At 41.6% G+C, this 21,173-nt stretch overlaps 1 protein-coding gene across 1 annotated transcript in view; it reads left to right on the forward strand.

Annotated features, from left to right (window-relative positions):
• The window catches only part of wwc1 (WW and C2 domain containing 1), a 101,501-nt gene that overhangs the window by 2,409 nt on the left and 77,919 nt on the right, over positions 1-21,173 (forward strand). Inside the window, exon 2 of the mRNA XM_080755238.1 lies at positions 15,610-15,715. Coding sequence (XP_080611364.1) covers positions 15,610-15,715 — 106 coding nt within the window. The remainder of the gene's footprint in view (positions 1-15,609; positions 15,716-21,173) is intronic.

Below are 21,173 nucleotides of genomic sequence, written 5' to 3' on the forward strand. Positions count from 1 at the left end.
TCCAATGGGACTACAGTTCATTATAATGACTGTCTGTGCTAATGTTCCTGTTATGTTTCCAATGGGACTACAGTTCATTATAATCACTGTATGTGCTAGTGTGCTTCTGTTATGTTTCCAATGGGACTACAGTTCATTATAATGACTGTCTGTGCTAGTGTTTATGTTATGTTTCCAATGGGACTACAGTTCATTAGAATGACTGTCTGTGCTAGTGCTTCTGTTACCGGTATGTTTCCAATGGGACTACAGTTCATTAGAATGACTCTGTCTGTGCTAGTGTGTTTCTGTTATGTTTCCAAAGGGACTACAGTTCATTAGAATGACTGTCTGTGCTAGTGTGTTTCTGTTATGTTTCCAATGGGACTACAGTTCATTATAATGACTCTGTCTGAGCTAGTGTGTTTCTGTTATGTTTCCAATGGGACGACAGTTCAGTGCAGTAGCGGCTACTTCCGATACTCGCCGTTCGGGAGCTGCCGTTCCAGACTCTATATATCATTCGGAGATTGTGGAATAATTGTCTGGCTACGCGGGACTACCGCAACCCTAACCCCTAGTACCCCTATCCTGTGTGTGTGTGTGTGTGTGTGTGTGTGTGTGTGTGTGTGTGTGTGTGTGTGTGTGTGTGTGTGTGTGTGTGCGTGCGTGCGTGCGTGCGTGCGTGCGTGCGTGCGTGCGTGCGTGCGTGCGTGCGTGCGTTTCGTGCGTGCGTCGCATACACAAACTTCAGAAGGCAATGGTAGCCAACCAGGAGGGAATATGGGAAATGGGACAGATCCATGTTGATGACATGACTGTAGAGATACTGTGTACCGCTTTGTGGGATTTTAGGGCAAAATCTGTAGGAGCAGTGTCCAAAAACGTGTTTTACAAAGATCGGCCTCATGGTGGCGCTAGAAGAGGGCCATGTCAGAAATGAGGGGTGGAGGTTGTGGTTTGGCAGCCAAGGAGTGTGTGTGCAAAGTTTGGCATGGATAGGGGCAACGGTGGTGGAGATATGAGAAGGGCCAAAACATAATGAATAAACACATACAATAAAACAAAATTCATAAATCAATGAATTACTAATAATTGTATCATTTCAGCTGCAGTTGTGTTGTAGAGCTGTACTCTCTCTCACACGGACGCGCGCACACACACACACACACACACACACACACACACACACACACACACACACACACACACACACACACACACACACACACACACACACACACACACACACAGAGTCAGGTGAATGGAATGTTATCTATCACATACCAGAGAGAGAGAGAGAGTGGGGAGGGAGAAAGGAGGGGAGGGAGGTATACTTTACAGTTGGACCTTGAGGCTTGGAGAAGTGAATTCACTTGATGGAATTTATACAACTGTGTGTGTGTGTGTGTGTGTGTGTGTGTGTGTGTGTGTGTGTGTGTGTGTGTGCGTGCGTGCGTGCGTGCGTGCGTGCGTGCGTGCGTGCGTGCGTGCGTGCATGTGTAGGCGGCAGTGGCTCAGGGGTAGAGAAACCGTCATTAGAACACGGAGGGTTCCCAGTTCGATCCCGGGCTCTCTGAGTTACTGTTGAAGAGTCCTTGTAATGAATCTCTGTATTGGATAAAGGTTTTATAGAAATGCACCATTTACCATTTATAGAAATGCACCATTTACCATTTTATAGAAATGCACCATTTACCATTTTATAGGAGTGCACCATTTACCATTTTATAGGAATGCACCATTTACCATTTATAGAAATACACCATTTACCATTTATAGAAATGCACCATTTACCATTTTATATAAATGCACCATTTACCATTTATAGAAATGCACTATTTCTAGAAATGCACTATTTCTAGAAATGCACCATTTACCATATATATAAATGCACCATTTACCATTTATAGAAATGTACCATTTACCAGATATATAAATGCACCATTTACCATTCATAGAAATGAAACCATTTAACATTTATAGAAATGCACCATTACCATTTATAGAAATGCACCATTTACCATTTTATAGAAATGCACCATTCAACATTTATAGAAATGCACCATTTACCATATATATAAATGCACCATTTACCATTTTATAGAAATGCACCATTTACCATTTATAGAAATGTACCATTTACCATTTTATAGAAATGCACCATTTACCATTTATAGAAATGCACCATTTACCATATATATACGGTAAATGCACCATTTACCATTTATAGAAATGCACCATTTACCATTTTATATAAATGCACCATTTACCATTTATAGAAATGCACCATTTACCATTTATAGAAATGCACCATTTACCATTTATAGAAATGCACCATTTACCATTTATAGAAATTAACCATTTACCATTTATAGAAATGCACCATTTACCATATATATAAATGCACCATTTACCATTTTATTGGACCGTCAGGTCGCAGTTACTATCAAAACCTCCACCGGCTGTCAGTCTGTCACACGTCACGTCACGTCACGTCACGTCACGTCACGTCACACTTTTCCCCTACTCATATCTCCGCCACCGTTGCTCCTATCCATGCCAAACTTTGCACACACACACACACACACACACACACACACACACACACACACACACACACACACACACACACACACACACACACACACACACACTCCTTGGCTGCCAAACCACAACCACCACCCCTCATTTCTCATATGGCCCTCTTCTAGCGCCACCACGAGGCCGACACATTTTTGGACACTGCTCATACAGGTTTAGCCCTAAAATCACGCAAAGCGGTACACAGTATCTCTAAAGTCATGTCATCAACATGGATGTGTCCCATTTCCCTTATTCCCTCCTGATTGGCTACCATTGCCTTCTAAAGTTTGTGTATGTGACCTGACGGTCGCTTATCTCCTGATTAGGGAGTCTTACTGGTTATTATTATGATTAATATATTGATTAGGGAGTCTTACTGGTTATTATTATGATTAATATATTGATTAGGGAGTCTTACTGGTTATTATTATGATTAATATATTGATTAGGGAGTCTTACTGGTTATTATTATTGCGACCGTAAGGTCGCAGTTTAGTACCAGTAAGACTCCCTAATCGGGAGATAAGCGACCGTTGGTCGCTTATCTCCACAAATATCACAACCTCCACCTCTCACGTCATACGGGTAGCCATAGTTACACCTGGAATGTTGAATCTCCATATATGGAGATAACCTACGCATCACACAAAGTCTGACCTCACCAGCCCATACTTGGGCATGGACGACTTATATCTCCATATACGGAGATGGCCATATATGGAGATACGATGACATCACAGAGTCCACAGCTGATGATGTGGCGTGATGTCATACAATACACAAACAAGCCCTATATAAAGGGGCAATTCTCACCAGGGAAGAGAGCATTGCCTGGAATGTTGAATCTCCATATATGGAGATAACCTACGCATCACACAAAGTCTGACCTCACCAGCCCATACTTGGGCATGGACGACTTATATCTCCATATACGGAGATGGCCATATATGGAGATACGATGACATCACAGAGTCCACAGCTGATGATGTGGCGTGATGTCATTGCGACCGTCAGGGAGCAGTTTACTATGAAAACCTCCACCGGCCGTCGGTCGGTCGGTCGGTCGGTCGGTCGGTCGGTCGGTCGGTCGGTCACACGTCACACGTCACACGTCACACCTTTGCCCTGCTCATATCTCCGCATCAGTATATAGGGCTTGTTTGTTTATTGTATGACATCACGCCACATCATCAGCTGTGGACTCTGTGATGTCATCGTATCGCATCAGTATATAGGGCTTGTTTGTTTATTGTATGACATCACGCCACATCATCAGCTGTGGACTCTGTGATGTCATCGTATCTCCATATATGGCTATCTCCGTATATGGAGATATAAGTCGTCCATGCCCAAGTATGGGCTGGTGAGGTCAGACTTTGTGTGATGCGTAGGTTATCTCCATATATGGAGATTCAACATTCCAGGCAATGCTCTCTTCCCTGGTGAGAATTGCCCCTTTATATAGGGCTTGTTTGTGTATTGTATGACATCACGCCACATCATCAGCTGTGGACTCTGTGATGTCATCGTATCTCCATATATGGCCATCTCCGTATATGGAGATATAAGTCGTCCATGCCCAAGTATGGGCTGGTGAGGTCAGACTTTGTGTGATGCGTAGGTTATCTCCATATATGGAGATTCAACATTCCAGGTGTAACTATGGCTACCCGTATGACGTGAGAGGTGGAGGTTGTGATATTTGTGGAGATAAGCGACCAACGGTCGCTTATCTCCCGATTAGGGAGTCTTACTGGTAGTAAACTGCTCCCTGACGGTCGCAATCAAAACCTCCACCGGCCGTCCGTCCGTCGGTCGGTCGGTCGGTCGGTCGGTCGGTCACACGTCACACGTCACACCTTTGCCCTGCTCATATCTGGGCTCGTTTGTGTATTGTATGACATCACGCCACATCATCGGCTGAGGACTGTGTGATGTCATCATATCTCCATATATGGAGACATAAGTTGCTCATGCCCAAATATGGGCTGGTGAGGTCAGACTTAGTGTGATGCGTAGGTTATCTCCATATATGGAGATTCAACTTCAATGAGTAACCATGGCAAATCACACCGTACACAAATGACCCTTATATAAGACCGGCATTATCTACCGACAGCTGCTATAAGCCAACCCTGGCGATAAGGTCTGAGTCGAAGAAATGCTTCTTTCCTGGTATAAGACCGGCATTGTCTGTCGTACATTTTGGTCAATTCCAGTGGGGATGCCATTGAAAAGTTAATCTAGTTGTACAAAGTAATCAAAGAATGGGTTGACTGGTAGGCTGGTTGACTGCTTTATCTGTGGAGAGTGTATGTCACTGAGAGTCCTTTTATAGCGATTGAAATCATGATGAGGTCACGATGAGTCATCTATGCCCAAATATAGATTTCTAGGTCAGATGGCCCATGGAGTTTGTGATGTCAAACCTAGCAACCCAATATAAACAAACCTGATGTCAGACCTGAAGTATCCTTTTATACCCATATATGGAGATACAGAGATCTCCATATATGGGCATATTAGAAAGCCCATATATGGGCATATACGGATGACATCAGGGATATCCATATATGGGCATAAAAGGGACAAGGGCTTACAGTTAAGAGATCTCCATATATGGGCATATCAGAAAGCCCATATATGTTCATATACTGATGACATCAGGAATATCCATATATGGGCATAAAAGGGACAAGGACTTACAGTTAAGAGATCTCCGGGCATAAAGGGACAAGGACTGTTACAGTAGATATAGAGATGTCCATATATGGGCATAAATGAACAAGGACTGACAAACACTGAGATCTCCATATAACCTATGGGAATATAAGGGACGAGGACAATGCGTAGCATTGTGAGCTTGTAGACCTATTTTCTAAATATTGTTGTACATTAAAAAACTTGAAATGGGTCGTTCTGCATAGTACTTGGGATTTGTTGATGTAAATGTTCACATAGAGTGTAATAATTGGTAAAACAAACTTTTGGCCTATTTGTATCTCCCGATTAGGGAGTCTTACTGGTACAATAAACAAACAAGCCCTATATACTGATGCGATACGATGACATCACAGAGTCCACAGCTGATGATGTGGCGTGATGTCATACAATAAACAAACAAGCCCTATATACTGATGCGGAGATATGAGCAGGGCAAAGGTGTGACGTGTGACGTGTGACCGACCGACCGACCGACGGACGGACGGCCGGTGGAGGTTTTCATTGCGACCGTCAGGGAGCAGTTTACTACCAGTAAGACTCCCTAATCGGGAGATAAGCGACCGTTGGTCGCTTATCTCCACAAATAGGCCAAAAGTTGGTTTTACCAATTATTACACTCTATGTGAACATTTACATCAACAAATCCCAAGTACTATGCAGAACGACCCATTTCAAGTTTTTAATGTACAACAATATTTAGAAAATAGGTCTACAAGCTCACAATGCTACGCATTGTCCTCGTCCCTTATATTCCCATAGGTTATATGGAGATCTCAGTGTTTGTCAGTCCTTGTTCATTTATGCCCATATATGGACATCTCTATATCTACTGTAACAGTCCTTGTCCCTTTATGCCCGGAGATCTCTTAACTGTAAGTCCTTGTCCCTTTTATGCCCATATATGGATATTCCTGATGTCATCAGTATATGAACATATATGGGCTTTCTGATATGCCCATATATGGAGATCTCTTAACTGTAAGCCCTTGTCCCTTTTATGCCCATATATGGATATCCCTGATGTCATCCGTATATGCCCATATATGGGCTTTCTAATATGCCCATATATGGAGATCTCTGTATCTCCATATATGGGTATAAAAGGATACTTCAGGTCTGACATCAGGTTTGTTTATATTGGGTTGCTAGGTTTGACATCACAAACTCCATGGGCCATCTGACCTAGAAATCTATATTTGGGCATAGATGACTCATCGTGACCTCATCATGATTTCAATCGCTATAAAAGGACTCTCAGTGACATACACTCTCCACAGATAAAGCAGTCAACCAGCCTACCAGTCAACCCATTCTTTGATTACTTTGTACAACTAGATTAACTTTTCAATGGCATCCCCACTGGAATTGACCGAAATGTACGACAGACAATGCCGGTCTTATACCAGGAAAGAAGCATTTCTTCGACTCAGACCTTATCGCCAGGGTTGGCTTATAGCAGCTGTCGGTAGATAATGCCGGTCTTATATAAGGGTCATTTGTGTACGGTGTGATTTGCCATGGTTACTCATTGAAGTTGAATCTCCATATATGGAGATAACCTACGCATCACACTAAGTCTGACCTCACCAGCCCATATTTGGGCATGAGCAACTTATGTCTCCATATATGGAGATATGATGACATCACACAGTCCTCAGCCGATGATGTGGCGTGATGTCATACAATACACAAACGAGCCCAGATATGAGCAGGGCAAAGGTGTGACGTGTGACCGACCGACCGACCGACCGACCGACGGACGGACGGCCGGTGGAGGTTTTGATTGCGACCGTCAGGGAGCAGTTTACTATGAAAACCTCCACCGGCCGTCCGTCCGTCCGTCGGTCGGTCGGTCGGTCGGTCACACGTCACACGTCACACCTTTGCTGATGATGTCACTAGCTATGATGTCACTGTGACTGTGCACCATGCCCAAATTTGGAGATCATGTGTGGCAAAATATCAACAAACGAGTGAAAGGCCTTTATCAAGTAACCATAGCAACTAAAAATCAACAAATTGTGCAAAGTGAAATATCTTTATCTGGTAACCATAGAAACCAAAATAATCAACAAATATGAGTATTTGTCCCCTTGTAGTATGTCACTAATTTGAAATATGTGGGAATGGCTGACACAGAACTCCATATTTGGACATAGAAGTGACAGACAGATGATATCTCCATATATGGGCATAAAAGGGCATGGCTGATGATATCTCCATATATGGGCAATTGGGCATAAAAGTCGCAATCAGTATGACATCACACCTTACACAAATGACCCTTATATAAGACCGGCATTATCTACTGACAGATTAGTAACAATATGTCAAAATCGATGGTGTGAGTCATGCTGGCAGTGATGACCTGCCTCGGACCCTGCTTGCATCTAATCTGTTGGTAGATAATGCCGGTCTTATATAAGGGTCATTTGTGTACGGTGTGATGTCATACTGATGTCAGCAGTGTGATGTCATACTGATGTCAGCAGCTATGTCTCTATATATGGAGTTATATGTTGTTCGTGTCCAAATATGGAGCTTGTGAGGTCAGACTTAGTGAGATTCGTCGGTTATCTCCATATATGGAGGGATGTGTTGGTTATCTCCATATCTGGAGATTCAACCTTCAACGATTTTGACATCTTGTTACTAATCTGTCGGTAGATAATGCCGGTCTTATATAAGGGTCATTTGTGTACGGTGTGATGTCATACTGCCAGCATGACTCACACCATCCTTCCTAGACGATTTTGACATATTGTTTGTGGAGATAAGCGACCAACGGTCGCTTATCTCCCGATTAGGGAGTCTTACTGGTACTAAACTGCGACCTTACGGTCGCAATGAAAACCTCCACCGGCCGTCCGTCGGTCGGTCGGTCGGTCGGTCGGTCGGTCGGTCGGTCGGTCGGTCGGTCGGTCACACGTCACACGTCACACCTTTGCCCTGCTCATATCTCCGCAATCACACTGCTAGCTTCGCTGCTGGTGATGTCACTAGCTATGATGTCACTGTGACTGTGCACCATGCCCAAATTTGGAGATCATGTGTGGCAAAATATCAACAAACGAGTGAAAGGCCTTTATCAAGTAACCATAGCAACTAAAAATCAACAAATTGTGCAAAGTGAAATATCTTTATCTGGTAACCATAGAAACCAAAATAATCAACAAATATGAGTATTTGTCCCCTTGTAGTATGTCACTAATTTGAAATATGTGGGAATGGCTGACACAGAACTCCATATTTGGACATAGAAGTGACAGACAGATGATATCTCCATATATGGGCATAAAAGGGCATGGCTGATGATATCTCCATATATGGGCAATTGGGCATAAAAGTCGCAATCAGTAGTATCATATATGACTCTATATATGGAGTTATATGTTGTTCGTGTCCAAATATGGGGCTTGTGAGGTCAGACTTAGTGAGATTCGTCGGTTATCTCCATATATGGAGGGATGTGTTGGTTATCTCCATATCTGGAGATTCAACCTTCAACGATTTTGACATCTTGTTACTAATCTGTCGGTAGATAATGCCGGTCTTATATAAGGGTCATTTGTGTACGGTGTGATGTCATACTGCCAGCATGACTCACACCATCCTTCCTAGACGATTTTGACATATTGTTTGTGGAGATAAGCGACCAACGGTCGCTTATTGCGACCGTCAGGGAGCAGTTTACTATGAAAACCTCCACCGGCCGTCGGTCCGTCGGTCGGTCGGTCGGTCGGTCGGTCACACGTCACACGTCACACCTTTGCCCTGCTCATATCTCCGCATCAGTATATAGGGCTTGTTTGTTTATTGTATGACATCACGCCACATCATCAGCTGTGGACTCTGTGATGTCATCGTATCGCATCAGTATATAGGGCTTGTTTGTTTATTGTATGACATCACGCCACATCATCAGCTGTGGACTCTGTGATGTCATCGTATCTCCATATATGGCCATCTCCGTATATGGAGATATAAGTCGTCCATGCCCAAGTATGGGCTGGTGAGGTCAGACTTTGTGTGATGCGTAGGTTATCTCCATATATGGAGATTCAACATTCCAGGCAATGCTCTCTTCCCTGGTGAGAATTGCCCCTTTATATAGGGCTTGTTTGTGTATTGTATGACATCACGCCACATCATCAGCTGTGGACTCTGTGATGTCATCGTATCTCCATATATGGCCATCTCCGTATATGGAGATATAAGTCGTCCATGCCCAAGTATGGGCTGGTGAGGTCAGACTTTGTGTGATGCGTAGGTTATCTCCATATATGGAGATTCAACATTCCAGGTGTAACTATGGCTACCCGTATGACGTGAGAGGTGGAGGTTGTGATCCGATTAGGGAGTCTTACTGGTAGTAAACTGCTCCCTGACGGTCGCAATCAAAACCTCCACCGGCCGTCCGTCGGTCGGTCGGTCGGTCGGTCACACGTCACACGTCACACCTTTGCCCTGCTCATATCTGGGCTTGTTTGTGTATTGTATGACATCACGCCACATCATCGGCTGAGGACTGTGTGATGTCATCATATCTCCATATATGGAGACATAAGTTGCTCATGCCCAAATATGGGCTGGTGAGGTCAGACTTAGTGTGATGCGTAGGTTATCTCCATATATGGAGATTCAACTTCAATGAGTAACCATGGCAAATCACACCGTACACAAATGACCCTTATATAAGACCGGCATTATCTACCGACAGCTGCTATAAGCCAACCCTGGCGATAAGGTCTGAGTCGAAGAAATGCTTCTTTCCTGGTATAAGACCGGCATTGTCTGTCGTACATTTTGGTCAATTCCAGTGGGGATGCCATTGAAAAGTTAATCTAGTTGTACAAAGTAATCAAAGAATGGGTTGACTGGTAGGCTGGTTGACTGCTTTATCTGTGGAGAGTGTATGTCACTGAGAGTCCTTTTATAGCGATTGAAATCATGATGAGGTCACGATGAGTCATCTATGCCCAAATATAGATTTCTAGGTCAGATGGCCCATGGAGTTTGTGATGTCAAACCTAGCAACCCAATATAAACAAACCTGATGTCAGACCTGAAGTATCCTTTTATACCCATATATGGAGATACAGAGATCTCCATATATGGGCATATTAGAAAGCCCATATATGGGCATATACGGATGACATCAGGGATATCCATATATGGGCATAAAAGGGACAAGGGCTTACAGTTAAGAGATCTCCATATATGGGCATATCAGAAAGCCCATATATGTTCATATACTGATGACATCAGGAATATCCATATATGGGCATAAAAGGGACAAGGACTTACAGTTAAGAGATCTCCGGGCATAAAGGGACAAGGACTGTTACAGTAGATATAGAGATGTCCATATATGGGCATAAATGAACAAGGACTGACAAACACTGAGATCTCCATATAACCTATGGGAATATAAGGGACGAGGACAATGCGTAGCATTGTGAGCTTGTAGACCTATTTTCTAAATATTGTTGTACATTAAAAACTTGAAATGGGTCGTTCTGCATAGTACTTGGGATTTGTTGATGTAAATGTTCACATAGAGTGTAATAATTGGTAAAACAAACTTTTGGCCTATTTGTGGAGATAAGCGACCAACGGTCGCTTATCTCCCGATTAGGGAGTCTTACTGGTGATTAATATATTGATTAGGGAGTCTTACTGGTTATTATTATGATTAATATATTGATTAGGGAGTCTTACTGGTTATTATTATGATTAATACATTGATTAGGGAGTCTTACTGGTTATGATTAATATATTGATTAGGGAGTCTTACTCGTACAAATTCAGGGGGGGGGGGGTCTTCTGTGAGTGTTTAATTATTCAGTTGAAACCAGATCCAGTTCAGTTTCACCCCCACAGTCCTGTGTCTGTGTGTGTGTGTGTGTGTGTGTGTGTGTGTGTGTGTGTGTGTGTGTGTGTGTGTGTGTGTGTGTGTGTGTGTGTGTGTGTGTGTGTGTGTGTGTGAGAGAGAGAGAGAGAGCGAGTGTGAGAGCGTGTGTGTGTTGATGAGAGGATTTGGACAGGTTGTCGTGGTTACTACGGGGGGGGGGAGGTTTGGTGTAGTACTGACTATTGAACAGACTAGTAGATTTATAATACAGAAATGTCAAACCTCTGAAAGGTTATGTTAATTTATGCACTCAGTACTTGGTCTGGAATACTTTTGAACTAATGTCTTCATCGATGGGGCGTGGCATGAAGGTGGTCAGCCTGTGGTACTGCTGGCCAAAAATTTGTTGTACCAAAATCGTCCTGATGGTGGCGCTAGATGGGACAGATGCGTTTTGATTACATGACTGTAGAGATACTGTGCGATTTGCGTGATTTTAGGGCAAAATCTGTAGGAGCAGTGTCCAAAAATGTGTTTGAAAAAATCGGCCTGATGGTGGCGCTATATGGGACAGGTCCATGTTGATGACATTAGTGTAGACATACTGTGTACCGATTTGTGTGATTTTAGAGCAAAATCGGTAGGAGCAGTGTCCAAAAATGTGTTTAAAAATTTCGGCCTGAAGGTGGAGCTATATGGGACAGATCCATGTTGATGAGATGAGTGTAGACATACTGTGTAGCGATTTGCGTGATTTTAGGGCAAAAATTGTAGGAGCAGTGTCCAAAAATGTGTTTTAAAAAATCGGCCTGAAGGTGGCGCTATATGGGACAGATCCAAGTTGATGACATGAGTGTAGACATACTGTGTACCGATTTGAGTGATTTCAGGGCAAAAATTCTAGGAGCAGTGTCCAAAAATGTGTTTTGCAAGAATCAGCCTCATGGTGGCGCTAGAAGAGGGCCATGTGAAAAATGAGGGGCGGGGGCGGACGAATAGGTACCGGCCCCGGCTCTCCCGGTCGCTCCTAGCCCGAGTTACGGCATTTTATGTGCGCTGCAGTGGCAGGGGGTCCTCCACTGGGGGCACCACCACTTTTGCATCCGTTCTGGAGCACCAGGAGTCGGTGGTCCCCGGGAATTCCCCGTGAGCAGCCCCGTTGGGGTGGTCATTTGGTCATTTTTGCACATTTGGTGATTTTTTACACCTGGGGGTCCCCCAGGGACCTGGGGGTCCCTGAAGCTCCGGGGGTCCTTGGAGGTTGTAGTTTGGCAGGCAAGGAGTGTGTGTGCAAAATGGCATGGATCGGGGCAACGGTTGCGGAGATATGAGCAGGGCAAAAGTGTGACGCGTGACGTGTGACCAGTGTTACCAGATGGGAAATGTTGAATTATCGTACCGGAGGCTCAGAATTATCGTATTTGACATGAAACTATCGTACATGGCCAAAAAAGAGAAATCACTCGCGTAAAAACGTAATTTCACCAAAAAATGCGTCTTTAGTGTAAGAAACGACCTCGTTTTAGACTCCTGCGTGACAAAAACGCATCAGATATGCTGTGTGGAGGCAGGCAACTTCTTGGAGCTTACACAAATAAAAGCCTGAAACTGGTCTGGAAAGATGAAACCGGTGTTTTTAATGCCTCCAAGTACAGATCTAGGGTCAGATTGACTGATTTCCTGGCTTATTTTGAGAAGCCAAACCAGATCCCAGATCAGCAGCCAGGGAAAATAGTGAATTCACGCTCTTTTTGATGATATGCCGAAATTATCGTACATTTGGGCATTTTTGGAATTATTGATCGTACATCGTACAGAGGGTCAAATTATCGTACAAATACGATAATTATCGTACGTCTGGCAACACTGCGTGTGACTGACAGACGGACTGACGGACTGACGGAGGGACTGACAGCCAGTGGAGGTTTGGATAGTATAGGAGTGCAAGTAACTGCGACATACGGTCGCAATAAATATATTTCTATTATAGGGTTAGGGTTAACCCGAACCATGGTCAGTACACCAGTTACTAGTAGTTTAATGGCATGGTCAGTACACCAGTTACTAGTAGTTTAATACCATGGTCAGTACACCAGTTACTAGTAGTTTAATACCATGGTCAGTACACCAGTTACTAGTAGTTTAATACCATGGTCAGTACACCAGTTACTAGTAATTTAATACCATGGTCAGTACACCAGTTACTAGTAGTTTAATACCATGGTCAGTACACCAGTTACTAGTAGTTTAATACCATGGTCAGTACACCAGTTACTAGTAGTTTAATACCATGGTCAGTACACCAGTTACTAGTAGTTTAATACCATGGTCAGTACACCAGTTACTAGTAATTTAATACCATGGTCAGTACACCAGTTACTAGTAGTTTAATACCATGGTCAGTACACCAGTTACTATTAGTTTAATACCATGGTCAGTACACCAGTTACTATTAGTTTAATACCATGGTCAGTACACCAGTTACTAGTAGTTTAATACCATGGTCAGTACACCAGTTACTAGTAGTTTAATACCATGGTCAGTACACCAGTTACTAGTAGATTAATACCATGGTCAGTACACCAGTTACTGGTAGTTTAATACCATGGTCAGTACACCAGTTACTAGTAGTTTAATACCATGGTCAGTACACCAGTTACGAGTAGTTTAATACCATGGTCAGTACACCAGTTACGAGTAGTTTAATACCATGGTCAGTACACCAGTTACTGGTAGTTTAATACCATGGTCAGTACACCAGTTACTAGTAGTTTAATACCATGGTCAGTACACCAGTTACTAGTAGTTTAATACCATGGTCACTACACCAGTTACTAGTAGTTTAATACCATGGTCAGTACACCAGTTACTAGTAATTTAATACCAATACCAGGATGCACTCTTACTTGGTGGGGAGGGAACAGCTGCTGGAAGTCAAGGGAACCCTGTCCCCCCCCCCCCCCTCCCAGTAAACTGTGGAGTACCTCAAGGGAGTATACTAGGACCACTGTTGTTCTTAATATACGTAAACGACATGTCATCTGCTTGTGATTGCAATCTGTTTCTGTTCGCGGATGACTCGGCTCTCCTAGTCTCAGGCAGAGACATATCGCAGGTTGAAAAGGCCCTTAACTGTGAACTTAACAAGATCTGCACCTGGCTCAATGACAAAAAGGGCATCATCTGGGAATAGCAAATATAGTTATCCTAGAAAGTGAAAATCTTACATCAAAGGCCATAACTACCTACCTACCACCATACTGCATTCCTCATTAAACTACCTACCAGTAAGATGCCTATAGGGAGAAAAGCAAAGGGCGAGGTTGCACCATTTCTTGGTCTTCTGGCCAGTGATGTATATCGGACCATTTAACCATATATGGAGACATCTGGTACCCAAAGATATTCACAGATATGGGCTTAATATTGATGACATAAGGGATCTCCATATATGGGCGTAAAAGGGATTTGGTTCCCCTGGCATCACAGGGATCTCCATATATGGGCATAAAATGGATTTGGTTACCCTGGCAACACGGGGATCTCCATATCTCCATATATGGGCATAAAAGGGATTTGGTTCCCCTGGCATCACAGGGATCTCCATATATGGGCATAAAAGGGATTTGGTTCCCCTGACATTACAGTGATGTCAGTGGCTGGTTCTACAGAGGGGATCTCCATTTATGGGCATAAAAGGGAATGTATGTATGATGATGTCAGATATCATAGACGTCATAGGACTTTCACATAACGAATAACTGAGTAAGCATGTAAACCCGTAAAATCTATATTTGGGCATGGCTGATTTATGACCTCATCATGATGACACGAGCAAACACAGCTGAATTGTATAAATGATCAGTGCAGAAACCAACAGAAGTATTTGACCAAGACTCTTCGATTTAAACATCAACAAAGGTGTGACGTTTGTTGATGGTCACAAAGGTGTGACGGACGGACGGACGGACGGCCGGTGGAGGTTTTCATAGTAAACTGCTCCCTGACGGTCGCAACAAGGCTCTAACTCGTTCTCCTGCTACAACATCAACATGTGGAACGCCCTTCCACAAGCCCTAAAGGAGAGCAAATCCCTAGCCTCCTTCAAAATTGGTATGAAAAGTCACCTTCAGACAGCTGCTACCTTTGACTTGTAAATAGACTAAGCCCCCATGCCCCCCCCCCCCTTTTTTCTTTTTTTCTGCCTTTGTATTTGATGTTATGCTTTTGAAACTGATATTATCCTAGATAAAGTACTATGTTCTATCCGTCTGTCTTTCAATGTTATATGAGATACTTAAAGTGTGGTTCCTGTGGAAATAAGCCTCTGCTTTCTAGGATCTCCTTTTAGTTGACCTTGTACCAGTGATTTGTACTGTCATGAAACTGTACTTTTTTCTATTGCAAACTTCTAATAAATTCTTCAATCAATCAATCAATCAATCAATGTGTGTGTGTGCAGGCAGACCAAGCCCCTGACGTTCGCAGACTGTATCGGAGATGAACTTCCTGTGGGCTGGGAGGAAGTGTTCCACCCTGGGGTGGGAGCTTACTATGTGGACCACAACTCTAGTAAGATATACGATACACTACACACTATACACTATACACTATACACTATATTTATACACTACTATACCTTAACTCCTTACTATGTACACTATACTACCCTGGGGTGGGAGCTTACTATGTGGACCACAACTCTAGTAAGATATACGATACACAACACTATACACTACACACTATACACTATATTTATACACTACTAGACCTTAACTCCTTACTATGTACACTATACTACCCTGGGGTGGGAGCTTACTATGTGGACCACAACTCTAGTAAGATATACTATACACTACACTATACACTACACACTATACACTATATTTATACACTACTAGACCTTAACTCCTTACTATGTACACTATACTACCCTGGGGTGGGAGCTTACTATGTGGACCACAACTCTAGTAAGATATACTATACACTACACTATACACTACACACTATACACTATATTTATACACTACTAGACCTTAACTCCTTACTATGTACACTATACTACCCTGGGGTGGGAGCTTACTATGTGGACCACAACTCTAGTAAGATATACGATACACTACACTATACACTACACTATACACTACACACTATACACTATATTTATACACTACTAGACCTTAACTCCTTACTATGTACACTATACTACCCTGGGGTGGGAGCTTACTATGTGGACCACAACTCTAGTAAGATATACGATACACTACACTATACACTACACTATACACTACACACTATACACTATATTTATACACTACTAGACCTTAACTCCTTACTATGTACACTATACTACCCTGGGGTGGGAGCTTACTATGTGGACCACAACTCTAGTAAGATACACTATACACTACACTATACACTACACTATACACTACACACTATACACTATATTTATACACTACTAGACCTTAACTCCTTACTATGTACACTATACTACCCTGGGGTGGGAGCTTACTATGTGGACCACAACTCTAGTAAGATATACGATACACTATACACTATACACTACACTATACACTATATATATATACACACTACTAGACCTTAACTCCTTACTATGTACACTATACTACCCTGGGGTGGGAGCTTACTATGTGGACCACAACTCTAGTAAGATATACGATATACGATACACTATACACTATACACTACACACTACACACTACACACTATACACTATACACCATACACTACACACTATACACTACACACTACACACTATACACTACACACTACACACTACACACTATACACTATACACTATACACTACACACTATACACTATACACCATACACTACACACTATACACTACACGCTACACAATATACACTACGCACTACGCACTATACACTATATATATATATATATATTACACCCTCCAGAAAAACGCGTTTATGCGATCGCAGAATTTCCCGCAATAATCAATAAATGCCGCTGATTATGCGGGGGCTCGCATGATTTCACAATCCCCGCATATTCACCGCATATTTCGCATATTTCCGCGGAAAATATGCGAAATATGCGGGCATCGCTTGATTTCACAATCCCCGCACTTTTTCGCATAAAATCCTAGTCATGCTTCACCATTCAATCACGTTCAGACACAAAACAGAAGCAAAACAATGATGCGCTGAGAAACACGTGGCTCCTCTCTCTCTGTGTGTGTGTGTGTGTGTGTGTGTGTGTGTGTGTGTGTGCCGTGCGATTGCGTGCACGCTGCACCGTGAGAACTGCAGGCAGACAGAGAGAGAGATGCAGGCATAATGTAGGCTATACGGTATGAGCGTTGGCCCTCGCCAACGTGACGCTAGAATAACACACTCTTCCTCGCTCCTCAAACTTCAAGAAACGACAAATTGAAGTTTATCCTACTTGTTTTGAGGTCTCCATTGTACTCCGTTTGAAACGTTGCGTCGTTGCCGTTTAAAGCAAACGAGCACCTCTCCGAAAAAAAGTAGCACGCAGTATTCCATGGATGGATAGGAACAGCAATTGAATGCATAACATTTTAATCCCTTAAATCCCTTTAGAGAGAGCAAAACCACATAAATAAACCAGAGTTTTGCTTTAGCAGTGAGCTGTATCCTTAGCAATCGCATAGGCCATAGGGTAATTATTTTTGCCTTGGTGTAGCCCATTAAGGTAATTAAATTGCAGATATTTGACAGAGGTTTGCTTTTTTGCCTTGAAAATAATGAAAGGCAGTCAAAAAAGTCTGTTTTGCATTTCTCAATTCCAGTGTTGGGTAGCGTTACTTTTTTTAGTAATATAGACTGATTACATATTACCTTGATTTTAAAGTAATATTTTTCGTTACATATTACCCCCCGAGGAGGAGTAATATATTAATATTACTTTACTTATTACTTTTTGGTAAAAAAAAAAAAAAAAGCTCAAATTGAACAAATAATTATCTAGATATTTTATTATTATATTTTATATTTTTTATTATTTTATTTTATATTTTGTCTGTTTTTTCATATGAAACACAATAGACCTATACCTTCTTAAATGTGGCCTATAATGACATGACAAGTTTGACAACAAGATACAAACCTCTATGCCTTTTTTATTAAAGTCCACAGAACAAGATCTGCATGAGCAGCAGCATATAATGCAAATTAAATTGCTGTTTAAGGTGCTTTCTTCAAGTGGACCATTTCAGTCATGTGGAAAATACAAACACATGGGCTACATATTAGCTGTAAGACATCGGTCATTATAATGAACTAGAAAAGAAAATTTCCAAGAAATTTTAAGTGTGCCTGCAGCTCGCTAAGTCTGTGCAACCTTGTGTAGCGGTTGTTGTTAGCATTAGCGTTACATTTTTTAACATTAGCATTTTTTGCATAAGCTTTAACATTATGGTTCTTCATATGACACCACCCACAGCCATTTCGACTAATTAGTGGCGTTTTGGCGCATTTTTGGCCGTTATCACGGGTCGCACTTTAACGACAGTTTTTTTGAGAAAAAATTGTTTTGTGAGAAAAAAATTGTTTTGTGAGAAAAAAAAAGTTTTTTGAGAAAAAAAAAATTTGAGGAAAAAAATTTTTTTGAGAAAAAAAATTGAGAAAAAAAAATTGAGAAAAAAAAATTTGAGAAAAAAAAATTTGAGAAAAAAAAATTTAAGAAAAAAAAAATTGAGAAAAAAAAAATTTTGAGAAAAAAAATGTTGAGAAAAAAAAAATGTTGAGAAAAAAAAAATTGAGAAAAAAAAAATTGAGAAAAAAAAATTGAGAAAAAAAAAAATTTGAGAAAAAAATTTTTTTTGAGAAAAAAATAATTTTGAGAAAAAAAAATTGAGAAAAAAAATTTGAGAAAAAAAAAATTGAGAAAAAAAAAGAATTATGATACCAGCCGCGAGTCTGTACGACAAACGGTTCATGAGTTATAGAGGCACTTCCTGTTTGGCGAAGGACACTTCCTGTTACAGAGGGGGCGGGGCTTAATCAATTACAGCTCATCCCTATTGGCCGGAAAAAGACCAAAGTTGTGTGTGCATTTTAAAGTTTAAATCACGTTGCTAGGCAAAAGTATGGCAGAGTTATGTGGCGCCAAGGTTTCTGGGTTTTTTTCGGAGTCCCCCATTCTAAGTCAATGGGGTTTTTGGACGTCGTTTTTTGCGAATTACATCGCAATCGTATCGCGGATCGGAAAGAAAAGTAATAGCACACCATTCCCGGCCTGAAAAAAAAATTTTTGAGAAAAAAAATGTTGAGAAAAAAAAAATGTTGAGAAAAAAAAATTGAGAAAAAAAAAATTGAGAAAAAAAAAATTGAGAAAAAAATTTGAGAAAAAAAAAATTTGAGAAAAAAATTTTTTTTGAGAAAAAAATAATTTTGAGAAAAAAAAATTGAGAAAAAAAATTTGAGAAAAAAAAATTGAGAAAAAAAAAGAATTATGATACCAGCCGCGAGTCTGTACGACAAACGGTTCATGAGTTATAGAGGCACTTCCTGTTTGGCGAAGGACACTTCCTGTTACAGAGGGGGCGGGGCTTAATCAATTACAGCTCATCCCTATTGGCCGGAAAAAGACCAAAGTTGTGTGTGCATTTTAAAGTTTAAATCACGTTGCTAGGCAAAAGTATGGCAGAGTTATGTGGCGCCAAGGTTTCTGGTTTTTTTTCGGAGTCCCCCATTCTAAGTCAATGGGGTTTTTGGGCGTCGTTTTTTGCGAATTACATCGCAATCGTATCGCGGATCGGAAAGAAAAGTAATAGCACACCATTCCCGGCCGAGCCGCACATTTTGATGTATATATTGCGGGGGTGGCGTAAATTGTGCGGCAGTTATTACGTGCCGAAGTTTCCCCCATTCTAAGTCAATGGGGTTTTTTGGCGTCGTTTTTTGCGAATTACGTCGCAATGGTAACGCGGATCGGAAAGAAAAGTAATAGCACACCATTCCCGGCCGAGCCGCACGTTTTGATGTATATATTGCGGCGGTGGCGTAAATTGTGCGGCAGTTATTACGAGCAGAAATTTGCAAGAACATTACTTACTGACTGACTTAAGTATGGCGGATTACAATAAGTGTTCTGCTATTGCATAGCAGGCACACTTAATGAACAAACACATTGTAAACAAAACACTTGTTAGCCTACGGTATAAACGAAAAAAGCTAGCAGGTTCATGAGAACAAGGCCTTGACATGTTTTCAACAATGAAATAAAGGTTACTGGCTTTATAAGCCAACGAAATAGTGCAATTACACTCAAGAACAAGGCATGCATACATTTTTAACAATGACACACAAAGAGCATGCCTATTGGCTTTAAGAGTAAGACCCAACGAAATAGTCCCATTTAGGCTCAATTGCAGCTTAAAACACAGCCTAATAAAATAAAACAAATAAAAACAAACAAAAAAATCTTTATACACATTAAACAATATTAGACCTACTGAAGAAGGGCACGGACCCCCACAACAATTAAAATAAACGTGCGCTCGCTCGGATTGGAGGCCTCTCTACGGCCAGCACTGGCCTTATTTGTCAAACTGAGCAAAACTGAACAAACGAAAACCAAACCATTATTAGGCCTACTATGTGACTGTCTATGGCTCATTTCAGTCCAACAAGGACACAATAAGGACAGTTCACAGATCAGATTTTAGGGAAACAACAATGACCATGTCCTATTCACATTATGTAGGCAGACTCAAAATAAAATAAATATAGGCTACTAGTCCTAGACTAAATTAACAAATGACAAATAAATGAAACAACGTAAGGCATAGCCTTCCAGCCTTCCTTGATAGACTCTGGAGCCTAATCCATAACAGTATAGTACCTGTTAAAACGCATCAGAAGAAGCTGTTCGAAGCGTCGGTCACCGAGACGATTTCGTTTTGGGGTGAGTATAAGACTGCCAAGACTGAACAGCCTTTCTACCGGTGCACTGGATGCTGTTGGCGCGTTGTAACGGATTGAAATTTGTTTTATTCTATTAAACTGGTGCAGGTGT

This window comes from Nannobrachium achirus, assembly GCF_963921795.1.
Source record: "Nannobrachium achirus genome assembly, contig: SCAFFOLD_134, whole genome shotgun sequence".
In the NCBI taxonomy this organism is placed as follows: domain Eukaryota; kingdom Metazoa; phylum Chordata; class Actinopteri; order Myctophiformes; family Myctophidae; genus Nannobrachium; species Nannobrachium achirus.